This window comes from Ursus maritimus, unplaced genomic scaffold, assembly GCF_017311325.1.
Source record: "Ursus maritimus isolate PB19 unplaced genomic scaffold, ASM1731132v1 scaffold_14, whole genome shotgun sequence".
Taxonomy (NCBI): Eukaryota; Metazoa; Chordata; class Mammalia; order Carnivora; family Ursidae; genus Ursus; species Ursus maritimus.
Genome location: NW_024423786.1, coordinates 68,756,932 through 68,770,538, shown reverse-complemented (window position 1 = coordinate 68,770,538; position 13,607 = coordinate 68,756,932). Strand labels below are relative to the sequence as shown.

Sequence of the window (13,607 nt, the reverse complement as noted above, 5' to 3'; positions counted from 1 at the left end):
CTTCCCCTCAGGGTTATTATTTGGTCAGCCTTGTGTTCCAGTTCAGGAAAACGCAGGTGGTGAGGTCTGCCTTAGACACGGCTCAGGGCATCAGAGAGGCAGCTGGCAGGCCAGGGGGAGGTTTTGGGGCAAATAGTTAATATAGGAAAAGCTGGGAATAGATGGGTTATTTATTCATTATTTAAGGGTTGATCAGTCCATGTCCTTGCTAATGGCTCTGCCATTTTTCTGTGTGTTAATCCAGGAGGAATTTTGTTGTCAGAGAATAAAAGGAGGTTGTCCATAATTGACTTTAAGCAGCAAAACAGTAAAACACTGAGCTCTTCAGCTCCGCCTTTCTTGTAAGTTTATCATTTATTCCCAGTGGTCATGAAAACTAATTAACTCATATAATAACATACTTCCATAAATTCGGAACCCTAAAATCCAAACAAACTTTTTATTTGTCCATGCATAGATGTGACATAAGAGACTCCATGATGGTGAACACTAATCTTCAGCTTAAGTCATTGGCTATTTAAAAAAAAAAAGTCCATTCAGGTGAATTTCATATTCTCTGGCAGTTGTTAATATACTTCTAATCCTCGTAGGCTCTGAGAATTGGAAAACCAAGAAGGTTTTGATGTTTTGTGTGGCGCCGCCTGAATTAGAAACCAAGATGAACGTAACCAAAGGAGGCCTGGTGTTGTTTTCAGCAAATTCTAATTCATCGTGTATGGAGCTCTCAAAGAAGATTGCTGAGTGAGTTATAATCATACCGTTAAAACCCATATTCATTTTGTGATGTGTTAAATTTGATGATTGCAAGAGCGCGGATTGTTCAGCTCGACCGCAGGTATTTTGTCGTTAATCTGCGTATTCTCCGTATATTAAGGGCTAACCTTTTTGTAAACTGTCGTAACTGCCGACATGTTCATTCAGCAGGCATTTGGGGGTCCTCATGAGTGCCAGGGATTGTGTCAGGTGCCACACGTGTGTAGAATTACTTGACTGTAGAGAACAGTGGAGTGTTTTCTGTACGAAAATAGTTTATTTAGATTACAGTTCAGTATAGTCTTACTTATTAAATAAAGGTTCTCCAGAAACCGATATAGCACTGTATATTAACTAACAAAATAAAAAAAAAAAAAGACAGTAAATAAAGATTGAAGATCCTGCTGGGTACTCGGTCTTGATCTAGATATTGGGGATTAATGGTGAGCAAACCAGTCAAGATCCTTCCTTCTCGTATTTAGTTGGGGAGCCAGACAAGAAGGAAGTCAACAAAACAAAATTTCAGGTGGTGATAGATAGTGTGAAGAAATCAGTGTGAAAGAAATGATTTGGGCAGTTGTTCTGCTTTAGCTTGGGGGCTCGGGTGCCTTTTAAACCAAGGGGATGGTATGTGAATTGAGAAACCCTCTAGGCAGAAGGGACAGAAGGTGCAAAGGCCCTGTGGTGTGCAGTAGGAGGTGTTGGTATGGCCCAGGAGCATAGCTGGAGGGCACAGGGCACAAGGAAACGGTTGGTGAGGCAGGCTGAGCAGGACTCCGGAGGCCTTCTTGGGGTCGGTGCGGGGTGGCGGTGGGGGGTTAGGTAACGGAGTGAAGAACAGTAGCATATCCACTTTCAATTTTATAATGACAGTGCCTCTATTTTATTTTGCTTTATCTTCTTTTCATGAATTTATGAAGCATCCTCAAACTGTAAAGATGTTGGATGGATGGATTCTGTCTCTATTACCTTTTCAACATTTCCCCCCCTTTCTCTTCTCTAGGCGGCTGGGGGTGGAGATGGGCAAAGTGCAGGTTTACCAGGAACCTAACAGAGGTGAGCTATCTTGGACTTGTGTTACGTTTATCTTTTCGTGAAATGTGACATGCTGGCTCAGTCCCTCATCGTCCACTCTTGAAACAGTTGGACCCAGTGGCCTGTTAGTTCCGCAAGAAGTCGGGCGACAGGGGTGCTTTAGCTCCTACTGATACCAGCTGGATATGGAGCACGTGGGGGCTAGAACTGCAGCTCTCAGACCTCATCCAGTAAAAACCACAGAGATGCGTGCACCTGTCCACTGAATGGGAATATCTCAGCAGTTGTCTGAGTGTATGTCCCCTTAGGCAGGATGAGAAAACCCTGTGTGGCCACAGTATCAATTGGTTGTTATTCTTTTTTTTTTTTTTTTTTAAGATTTATTTATTTTAGAGAGCGAGCATGCGCATAAGTGGGGAGGGAGAGGGAGAGAGAATCTCAAGCAGATCCCGTGCTGAGCTCGGGGCTTTCTAACCTGCAGATGATTTAATCTGCCGCCATAGGGGACTGCATGATGTCCTTTGTGTAGTCTGGAAGGGGAGGTAAGGGAGAGCTGGTGGCGGAAGGCCCGGGAGGAGGTCGGTCCACCCTTCGGGTCCACGAATGAGGGCAGCGAAAGTACTTGGCGTCTACTGGGAAGAAAGGCAGGAACTGACATTTGTGGATTCCTCGCTGCTATCAGATACTGAAGAACCGCGTTCAAGGGTGAGGTTCGGTACAAGGTCCCCAAAGTAGCAGACTCAGGATTCAAACCCAGCTCTCCCCGACTCTAAAGCTCATTTGCTTTCCTTGGTACCATATTCCTTTGTAAACACGTATTCTGGTTTTTTCCAACATTTTTAACCAAAATGTTCAGACCTACAAAAAAGCTGAGAGAATAGTGCTGTGAATATCCATCCGTATGTCTGCTACTTGGATTCAACAGGTAATATTTGACAATGTGAATGTGTATGTGTGGAATCTTTTGCAAGTAAGTTGCAGGCATCAGGTCACTTAAGCCCTCAGTGCTTGACCGTGTTTCTCGAGAATAAGCACTTTCTCTTGCAGGAATACACCATTGTCACACTGAAAGAAATTCACGATCATTCTCTAATTATCTAGTATCTAGTCTGTGTTCAGATTTCCCTAGTTGTCCTGGAGAGCCTTTTATAGCTGGGTTTTTTGTTTATTTTTTTCCAAACCAGGATTCTTGGCTCAAGCAGTATGTTCTTTTATCTCTTTAGTTTCTCCTAATCTAGAATGATTCTTTTCTTCACATGACGTTGACTTTGAAGAATGGCCCATTCTGCATTTGTCTAATTATGGCTGATCAGACGTTTTTTGAGGATAGGGATGCTGGACCTTATTTCTTTCTCTCACAGCATTATTATAACATTTATTGCCTAATAAGTTTTTTTTTTTTTTAAAGATTTTATTTTTTTATTTGTTAGAACACGAGCATACGAGTAGAGGCAGAGGGAGAAGCAGGCTCCCTACCGAACAAGGAGACTGATGCGGGGCTCGATCCCAGGACCCTGTAATCATGACCTGAGCTGAAGGCAGATGCCTAAATGACTGAGCCACCCAGGCGTCCCACCTAATAAGTTCTTAATTGTGCTGGTTTTATGAATGAGTAATTTCCCTTAGAGATACTGTGCTCAGCATGGCGTAGCACTCACTGTCTACGTGAGAGAAGTAAGAAGGGTAGATTTTCTTGTTCCAAGTCAGAAATGGAATTCTTTTTGAAGCACGTAAGGTAACCTGACATATTTAAAAAGTGTGGTTAGGGGCGCCCGGGTGGCTCAGGTGGTTAAGCGTCTGACTCTTGGTTTCGGCTCAGGTCATGATCTCAGGGTTGTGAGATCGAGCCCCATGTCGGGCTCTGTGCTCGGTGTGGAGCCTGCTTGAGATCCTCTCTCTCCCTCTGTCCCTGCCCCCCCCTAAAAAAAATAAAAAGTGTGGTTAATGCCAGTGTGTTCATTACCCTTTACAGCACCTAAAACCTCATGAGTTTCTTTTAACGGTTCCAGTTTCCATATTTTATAACATTGGGGATGAAGCAGATTTTTTGTGTATTTTCAAAAACGTAAATTATATATGTTTTTCACCTTCCCCCCTTTTTTTTTCTTTTCCTGCCAGAGACAAGAGTACAGATTCAAGAATCCGTGAGGGGAAAGGATGTTTTCATCATCCAAACTGTCTCAAAGTGAGTCCTTACCGAACAGACGCGGTGTCGCTCTCTGGGTTTTTCTTTCTGGGCGTGAGCGTTTAGAGTAATAAGAGCTAACTGGGCAGGAAGAATTATGATCATTTGAAAATTAGTATGTCTTAGTCTGCTCATTTTTCTGACGTAACTGCTGACTTCTAGGTGTTCTTTCGGTGTTCTGGAAGGGTGGGAGTCACCAAGTCTTGGAGTAGAGGTTCTTAAGGAGAATAGAACCCATTACACTGCCTCTGCATAGCCCGAATTTGATAAAACTCGCAGGGACACTCTTCTAGTACCCCAAAGAAGGCAGGAGGAGAGCCGTTTACTTACTTGGGGTTCTTAATTAAAGCTTTGACTGCGGGCAGTTTAAAAATGATCACCAGTTTTTATTTTGTTGTGTAGACAAATGAGCGGAGAAGGTAAAAGGATGTATTGAAGGCGTATGTACTCCTGTCTGGTGTGACGTTTGGCGGACGTGTGTTCTGGACATTGTCACAGCGGTGTGGGCCGGGTGTGGAAGAGTCAGTGTAGTGAGGTCGGCTGCATCATTTTTGGCTCAGAGACCGCTCTGTGCACACACGTCCCCGCCCGCCGCCGTATATGAAAGTTCGTCACTCGGAGCGGTTTTTGATAATGTCTGCATCAGTGTGCATAGGGCGTCATTTTTAGCTTAGAGATGGGAAATTTTGCTGCAAGTTAGATTTCCGTTTCTACGTGTAACAAATACCAAAGAAAGGGAAGAGGAGCCACGTTTCAGGAGAACTTAGACGCGGAACACAGATATTTTCACCTACATTTTCAACATCTGTCGTGGTCTTTGGTTCATGGGGATGAAATCTCGTAGCCACCCGGCTCTTCCGGGAAAGAGGAGTAGAAGGGGACCTGTCATTGCATCCCAGGCCCTCCTGGGAGCATGTGTGAGCTGAAGAAGGGAGGGGTGACTGGCCTTTGCTGAGGTTCCCTAGTTTCATTTCCTCTGGGCCACTTAGCATCCTTGGCCAACTTGTGCTAGGAGGCACCGAGTTCTTGTGGCCCCTGCCACCGCTGTCCTCTTTCCCCAGCCGGCCGAAGGGGGAGGGTGGGGAACTCCCCTGTGCCGACACCTGTCCGTCACCTTCCGTCACTGGGGTGGGGAAAGCACGGAGCACAGAACGCCTTACGTCGCTTCTGGCTCCTGGGTGTCTGCGGTCCTTTTATCTCCCTACAGACACGTGTGAACCCATTTGGATAAATGCACAGACATCACTTGCCTTGCACAAGGGGATAAGTGGGCCTTGAAGGCCAAAGTGGACTTAGGATTCAGGGCTTCGGCAGCGTGGCTCATGTAATCCTGCCTGTTTCTAGGTCCTTCCATCCCTCTCCTTTTCTTTCTTTTTGGCTTATTTCAACACTTATCATTCTGCCCCTGCCTCTTGTTGGTGTCTTATTCCCGCAGCGAAAACCGTCTACATGTCTCGTTTTGCATTGTTCCGAACCGTGACCTTGTGTGAACTCAGGAATTCTTAGTCTTGGCAGTTGTGGAGAGCCTGGCCAGAGGGGTCTTTATGAAATAGTTAACGTTGAGATTTGATGTCGTCAGATACATCTTAGGTTTCATTTTAGAATAGACTAACGGTGGGCGCTAAAAGTATGAGAAAAGTTTTAAATGAAGGAAACGCTGCCCCGTAGCTCCACTTACCCAGCCATTCAGACAAGGTCGTGATTTGAGGTTAGCTCTGGCAACCCTTTGAGCAGCTTCCAGAACAGCGGCGCCCCAGCAAGCATGGCTTGGGACCCTCGGTGTAACTTTGCACCCACTCTTGGGTCGTCCCCTCCTCCCCTTTCACAAACAATGCTTTCCTGAAAGTCTCAGCCATCGGGTCAGATAGTAACAGAGAACCCATTCGCCCGCGTGTTCTGTGTCTCCCTTCACTCATTCATTCATTAACAAATATCGATTGAATGTTTACTGTGTGCCAGACACTGTTCCAGGTGTGCGAGATGTGTGAATGATGAAAACAGGTAGAGACCCTTGTCCCTCGTGGAGTCTGTTTTCTGAGACATGCAGCTAACCTAATAAGTAGATTGTCTAGTTTGTGAGAAGACGATGAGTGCTACGGAAAAAAGCCTCAACAGCAGGGCAGGGATTGGGAGTGATGGTGGGGGGGGGCAGTGTGGAGAGAGGGCAGGCGGGGCAGGCCTCAGTGAGCACGTGACATTTGCCCCAAACTAGAAGAAGGTGGGGACGTAAGCCAGGTGGCCACCAGAGAGCATTAGGGCGCAGGGTCTCAGGCGAGAGGAGGATGACAAAGCGTTGAGTGTGGCTGGACTGAGGGGAGCAGGGAGTGTAGGAGGGGAGAGCAGAGAGGTGGGGTGATGGGCAGATGATGAAGGGGCCTTGGGAGCCATTGTGGGGCCGTGGCTAAGTGGGAGAGCATTTCTGGGTCTTGGGCAGCGGAGTGCCTGACGTGACTTGTGCTCGAGGGTCCAGCCGGCCGCCCTGTGGAGAGGGGGCTGCAGAGGGACTGCCCAGGGGCAGGGACGTCACTTGCTTGACAGGGAGCCCGGCCCGGCCCCAGCACAGCACTGCAGCTTTGCAGCGGTGAGATGCTCTAACCTTCCAGAGGGGAGAGCAGTGAAGGGCCCCTCCGTTTCTGTCCTCGGTAAACTGGAGGAGTTGTGTCGCCAATAACCGCGATGGAAAAGCTTTTATGATGCAGCAGGCTTTGGGGAGCAAAGAGCAGTTCAGTTGGGGGTGTTAAGTGTTGAGGTGTCTTAACAGACTCTCGAGTGGCACTGTCATCAGGGAGCGGTTGGATTTGCTAGACTGGAGTTGAGAAGAGAAGCTTGGACTGGGGGCTGTGACCTGGAGTCTCCAGCTTCTAGAAAGCTGTGAAACTAGATGAGAAGCCCAAGGGATGAGGGGAGGCCAAAGGGGGCGCACATGAATGAGTGTTGGGCAGGAAAGTGGGGAGAAGGGGAACCAGCGAAAGAAGCCAAGTAGGGCAGAACAGGAGAACAGCGAGAAGTTCTAGAAGCCAGGTGGGTCAGGCAGGGCGAGCAGCCATGGGCGCTGCTGCCCACAGCTCAGGTGAGAGGAGGAGGAGAATTGTCCTTGGATCTAGGCATGTGGAGGTCACGGATAACCTGGATTGGCACGTGTTTGGGAGAGAGCGAGATCACGAGTGTAGACAGCTCTCGAGGTGTATACACAGGGGAGCAAAGAAACAGGGCAGTGGGAAAAGTGGTCACCAGTGATCTCTAAGGGAACAGCAGTGTTTCTAGGCTGATGGGTGCAAGCCGGGGGAGTGTGCCGAGCTGATGGTGGAGGCAGGAGAGGGAGAATCGCTGGTTCCAGTAGGCGGGGTGGGGGCGGGGCGGAGTGGGGTGTCGGGGGGTGGTTAGGGCGTCATCCGGAGAGCTAATTGCAGAGTAACTTTGGTGTGCAAAGTTCGTCTCTCATGGCGGAGGGCAGGCCGGCTTGTAGGGTGCGTTACACTTGGCGGTGGGAGCCCGTGGAGTCTCTCCCTTCTGACTGGGTTGTTCTTTCGGGGAAAAGGGAAGTAGGGTCATCGGCTGTGAGGGACCGTGGGAACTTATTTGTCCCTTTTCTGTCTCGAGCCTTAGGTCTCAGTAGAGGCGTGAGTAGCACAATGCGAACAGGGCGATATTAATAATCACGTCTTACGTTCCTTTTGGGCTCTCCTCTCTTGGAATGCAGGGATGTGAACACCACCGTCATGGAGCTGCTGATTATGGTGTACGCGTGTAAGACCTCTTGTGCCAAAAGCATTATCGGCGTGATTCCCTACTTTCCTTACAGCAAACAGTGCAAGATGAGAAAAAGGGGCTCCATTGTTTCCAAATTGCTGGCTTCGATGATGTGCAAAGCTGGTGAGAATGGCAGATCCTTGACATTATTGAGGGCCTGGGCGTTTGACGTTTGCCTTAGACATTGTAAACCCTTGTCTTAACTAAATTAGAACGCTAAACAGAAAAAAAAGACCTTTTTAAGACAACTAATTTATAAAGAGAAAGCAGTGCAGAGAATTCTCTCCTGTTCCCAACCCTTTAAAACACAAAGTTAAGGAGAAGGACTTACTTTTCCCTAAATTCTTTGTTGAAAAAATTACATTGCAATGACAAGTTAAAATCGCATTAAAGCCGTTTTTGAAGGGTAAAAAGGCATTTTTGGAACCAAGCACTCTAACACGACAGCAACTTTTAGTCTCATCCATGATGAATTGGCATATTTTGCAACCATCCGTGTTATTTTGTGTCATGTATTTTCAGGTCACATCCTAAGTGTCTCCCCTTGTTTCTAAATAAGCTTCAGAGTTGTTACTATGCATGTGTGTGTGTGTGACTCTAGAAACCACATGTCCCAGAGCCCTGGAACAGAGAGGAAAGGACAAGACAGCCCCCGTATCGCTGCATTTGAACACAGATACTAACTGTGGAATAAAGTTTCTACCGTAGCCTTCCGAAGAAGGCGGAGAAACCCCACACACCCAAATCTAATAGAACCCGAACCCCACCTCAACAGTATAACCCATTGAAAAGTTAGTCCTCAGAGTTTTAAAAGCTGGCCGAAGAGAGCAGGCTAGCTCATCGAACCTTCCAGAAAGATTCTGCTCTTTTCTTCTGGCCTTGATCCTGCCTGGGTCACCAGATTGACTTTCCTGCTCTTTTGGGCAAGTTTTGCTTTTTAAAAACTTTCCCAGTCGGATTTTCCTTAACTTTCCTGGTGATCATTTCAAGTATCCTTTAAGGAGCCAGTGGGGGTGAAGGTTTTTCATTTTCTCCAGAGATAGGCCTGTGCAGTTTGTCTTAATATCTTAAGATCAGTATTTGTTTTAAGATCTCAAGACACTAATTTGTCTTAATATGGCTTTGCTCTGCCTGCTAAGGAACCTTCAAGGAGATGTAACTTGGTCTCGTAGAATTATCCGAGACATTTCTTCCTTACTATTATCTTTGCTATTTGAAGACTATAAATTGACGTGTATCTCAGCGTAAGAAAACCACCCAGTCTGTCCCTTCTGAGTAGGGAAGAGCCCCTTCACCTCCTATGTGTCTCTTCTTCTTTTTTTTTTTTTTAAAGGTTTTATTTATTCATTCGACAGAGATAGAGACAGCCAGCGAGAGAGGGAACACAAGCAGGGGGAGTGGGAGAGGAAGAAGCAGGCTCATAGCAGAGGAGCCTGATGTGGGGCTCGATCCCATAACGCCAGGATCACGCCCTGAGCCAAAGGCAGACGCTTAACCGCTGCGCCACCCAGGCACCCCCTATGTGTCTCTTCTGCTCACACACGGAAGACGTTACTTCTGACACTTCCGGTCACCAAGTGTGTAGGGTTTTTCCCTACACTTCGCATTTCTCCACGACACCAGCTAGGTATCCTGTAGTTTAACTAAATTCTGGAGATAGCGTCAGATCTCACAGGTTAAGGGCTCAGTCCCTAAGATAGTGTCAGATCCCACAGGTTAAGGGCTCAGTCCCACAAGACAGCCCCTCCCCCATGCCAACGGCAAGGCCAGGTTGTCACCTGTGCGTCTGACCAATCTGTAAATCAGAGGTTCCCAGGACCCACCCCTTGGATTCGATTACTTTGCCAGAGCGGCCCACAGAACTCAGGAGAACTGTTCACTTACTGTTTGCCACTTCCTCGTAAAAGCATCTGATCAAGAATACAGGTGAACATCCAGATGGAAGAGATAAGAGGGTGCAGGATGTGGGGGGGCCCGCAGAGCCTGTGATCTCTCGACATGCACCAGTCTCCCAGCAGCTCCACCTGTTCATCTCCAGCCTGGCAGCTCCCCGAAGCCTCTGCTTCCTCAGTCAATTATTGACTCCATTTCCAGCCCCTCTCCCCTCTCTGCAGAATGGGAGGTGAAGATTCCAAACGTCTAATCACGGCTCGGTCTTTCTTGGTCTCCCCATCCAAGGGCCCGCTGGAGTCACGTCGTCAGAACAAAAGGTGCTCCTAGCGCTCTTATTGCTTAGGAATATACGGGAGTTATAGGAGCCCTGTGTCAGGGACGGAGGCAGAGACCACTATATTTATATTTTCTGTTCTCTCACAGTCTCATTGAACTCAAAAGTCTGAGAAGTAAAGATACTGAGGCTTTTTGATGAGAGAGCAGTTTTTTAATAGCTATTATATATAGTATCGTATTTTGTATATGCTTAGTTCATACACTGGGACTGATTATTTAACTATGCATGTGTTTGTGTCTGCTTTGTTTCCAAAGGTCTAACTCATCTCATTACTATGGATTTGCACCAGAAGGAAATTCAAGGCTTCTTCAATATTCCTGTTGATAATTTAAGAGCTTCTCCATTCCTACTACAGTATATTCAAGAAGAGGTGAGCTAGCTCATACTTCTGCATTTTAACATTCTGCTTAAGGTTGAAAAGATACATTTCCATTTCCTTAGGCTGTCTGTAAAGAACTAAAACTTGGTGTATTCTGCTTAAAGTACTATTTCCTGGGGTGCCCGGGTGGCTCAGTTGGTTAAACATCTGAGTCTTGATCTCAGGATCATGAGTTCCAGCCCTGTGTTGGGCCATGGAGCCTCACGTGGAACCTACTTAAAAAATAATAATAAAATAGGGGCGCCTGGGTGGCTCAGTCGTTAAGCGTCTGCCTTCGGCTCAGGGCGTGATCCCGGCATTCTGGGATCGAGCCCCACATCAGGCTTCTCTGCTGGGAGCCTGCTTCTTCCTCTCGCACTCCCCCTGCTTGTGTTCCCTCTCTCGCTGGCTGTGTCTCTCTCTGTCAAATAAATAAATAAAATCTTTAAATAAAAAATAATAATAAAATAATAAAGTACTATTTACTTTGATAAATGTAATGCAGTGTATTTAAAAAGTCTTAATCTGTAATTTCTCTCTTTTGCTAAGCTCTTCAAATTGCTGGGTTTCCTTTGGGGCCTCAGGTACCTAGAATAGGGCTAGTTGTGATCTTGACACATGACTCTCATCACTGGTCCGTGCGTGGACCTGGCCCTCATTTGCATAGCCATCGCCCTGCCTCTCTCTGTCCATCCGTCTGTTGTGGTAGCATCCGTGATCCCACCACCCAGCAAGAAAACTAGATGCGTCGTAACCGACGTCCACTCACGTGGTCCCTGTTCTGTCAGATCTCCGCCCCCCACCCGAGGGAGCCACCATCCTGAGTCTCGTCCTTCTCTGAATTTCTTTGTATGTGGTCTTATCTCATACGTAGTTGCACACAGAGATGCCATTCAAAGACCAAAACACACACAATATGTGTATTTTTAACCTTGTAAAAGAAGAATCACATGGTGTAACCTGGGGGGGAGTTTCTCCAATGGTGTGACATTAGTAAGTTTCCTCCAGGTCGTGTGTCACAGCGCGTCCGTTTTGACGCGGAGAAACACCGTGCGGCTCTATCACGGTTTCGCCGCTGTGGTAGTGTGCCTGCGAGCGCTCGCCTGTGTGTCCCGTGTCTCCTGTGGCCGGCGCGTGTTTCATTTTTCCCAAAGCATTTATGCCAACTTACATTCCCAGCAGCAGGGCACCAAGATGGTCTTTGGCTCCATCTTGTTCCAATACGTACATTACGAGAATTTACAGTTTTCGCCAGTTGAATGGCTCCACCGTGGTGTCTCGGTGTCGCTTCGGTGGGTAGTTCTCTGATGACGTAAGAAGTTGAGCATCTCTTCGTGGATTTCCTGTTCTGTGGAAAGGCGCCTAACGCACTTTTGTTTCTTCTTCGTTGGGTTTATGTGTGGGCTGCTTTCTGGTTTTTATTCTGGATTCTGGCCATTTGTTAGTATGGATTTCATATAGATCTCTCCGTTTCTACCCTGTGGTTTTCCTTAAGGAGTCTAGATAAGCAGACACATTCAGTTTTTTTTCCCCCACTGGGATGAAATCCAGGTAACATGAAATTAACCAGTTTAACACAAACAGTTGGGTGGTATTTAGTCATGCAGTGTTGTACAATGTCTGTCACCTCTGTCTGGACCATTGTCGCCACTCCAGAAGAACACCCTGTACTCGCTACATAATCACTCCCCATTCCTGCCTCCCCCAGTTCCCTGGCAGCCACGCATGCGCTTTCTGGCTCTGGATTTGCCTGTGCTGGACATTTCATATACAGGGGATCGTACAATAAGCGACCTTTTGTGTTGGGCTTCATTCACTTAGCTTAATGCTTTTCAGGCTCATGAACGCGGTAGCAAGTATCAGGACCTCACTCCTTTTGATGGCTGAGTAATATTCCATTGTACGTATGTACCCCTGTTCATTCATGCATTGATGGACGTTTGGGTCGTTCCCATCTTCCGACTGTTGTGAGTAATGCTCTGTGCACCTTCATGCACAAGTTTCTGGTGGACATATGCTCTTATTGTGGACGTATCTTTGTCTCTTCGATACACACCTAGCATTAGAATTACTTGATTATATGGTAATTCTGCATTTAACATTTTGAGGAACTGCCAGACTATTTGCCAGGGTGGCTACGGCACTTACATTCTAACCAGGAGTGTATGAGATTTTCAGTTTCTTCACAATCACATCCTTACTGGCATTTATTTTTTCATTATAGCCATTCTAGTGGTTATAAAGTGGAATCCCACTGTGGTTTTGATTTGTAGCCCCTAATGACTAATGATGTTGAGCATCTGTTCGCGTGTTTATCGGCCACTTGTGTGTCTTCTTTGTGGTTTTTAAAAAAAATTTATTTAATCTCTGCACCCAGTGTGGGGCTCAAACTCACGACTCCAAGATCAAGCCACACGCTCTACAAACTGAGGCAGCCGGGTGCACCCGTCTGTCATCTTTGGATAAATGTTTGTTCAGATTCTTTGCCCATTTTTTAATTGGGCTGTTTATCTTTTTATGGAGTTGTAGGAGTTCTTTATCTATATACTGGACACTAGTCCTTTTGGATATGTGATTTGTAAATATTTCCCACCATTCTGTGGTTTGTGTTTTCACTTTCTTGATAGATATTGTCCTTTGATGCACAAAAGATATTAACTTCGAAGAAGTCCAGTTTATCTGTGGTGTTTTTTTTTTTTTTCTTTTGTTACTCACGCTTTGCTCTAAGAAAACATCAAATCCAGAGTCATTAAGATTTACCTCTGTGTTTTCTTCTGAGAGTCTTTCAGTTTTAGTTCTTATGTTTAGGTTGACCCATTTGGAGTTAATTTTTGTATATGGTGTGAGGGAGGGGTTTAACTTTGTTCTTTAGCATGTGATATCTAGTGGTTCCAGCTCCATTTGTTGAAAAGACTTATTTCCCTGTTGAATGGCTTTGTAAAAAAAAAATCCTTGTCAAAAAAAAAAAAAACCTGGGCATAGACGTTTGTGTTTATTTACAGTCGTTAGTTTCATTCCATTGGGCTACGTATCTACCCTCAAACAGTTAACCTTGGCCCTCAGTAGTGAAAATGAATTTTAAGTATTTTTGAAAGACTAAACTATAGTCTATTTTCTTTAAAGTTATACACAAGAAACATACAAACTATAAAAAGTTCAGGAAACAATATGGAGTAGAATTTACCTGAATGTGATTCCCGATAGAGGGAGAGAGAGAAAGCATGGGAGAGCAACAGCAAGTGTGTTGACGGGGCAGGAAAGTAGGGTCCAGACAGAGAGAGGCAGCAGAAGATGAG

The 13,607-nt window shown here is 46.1% G+C and overlaps 1 protein-coding gene across 2 annotated transcripts in view; it reads left to right on the top strand.

Moving 5' to 3' along the window:
* PRPSAP2 (phosphoribosyl pyrophosphate synthetase associated protein 2) overlaps positions 1-13,607 on the top strand; it is a 46,535-nt gene that overhangs the window by 5,010 nt on the left and 27,918 nt on the right. The window contains exons 2-7 of one of the 2 annotated variants that reach the window (XM_040630132.1): positions 245-341; positions 591-741; positions 1,757-1,809; positions 3,907-3,973; positions 7,674-7,846; positions 10,208-10,323. In XM_040630132.1, the coding sequence (XP_040486066.1) occupies positions 623-741; positions 1,757-1,809; positions 3,907-3,973; positions 7,674-7,846; positions 10,208-10,323 (528 nt within the window). In that variant the 5' untranslated portion in view covers positions 245-341; positions 591-622. The remainder of the gene's footprint in view (positions 1-244; positions 342-590; positions 742-1,756; positions 1,810-3,906; positions 3,974-7,673; positions 7,847-10,207; positions 10,324-13,607) is intronic. The other variant, XM_040630133.1, reaches the window with a different exon arrangement.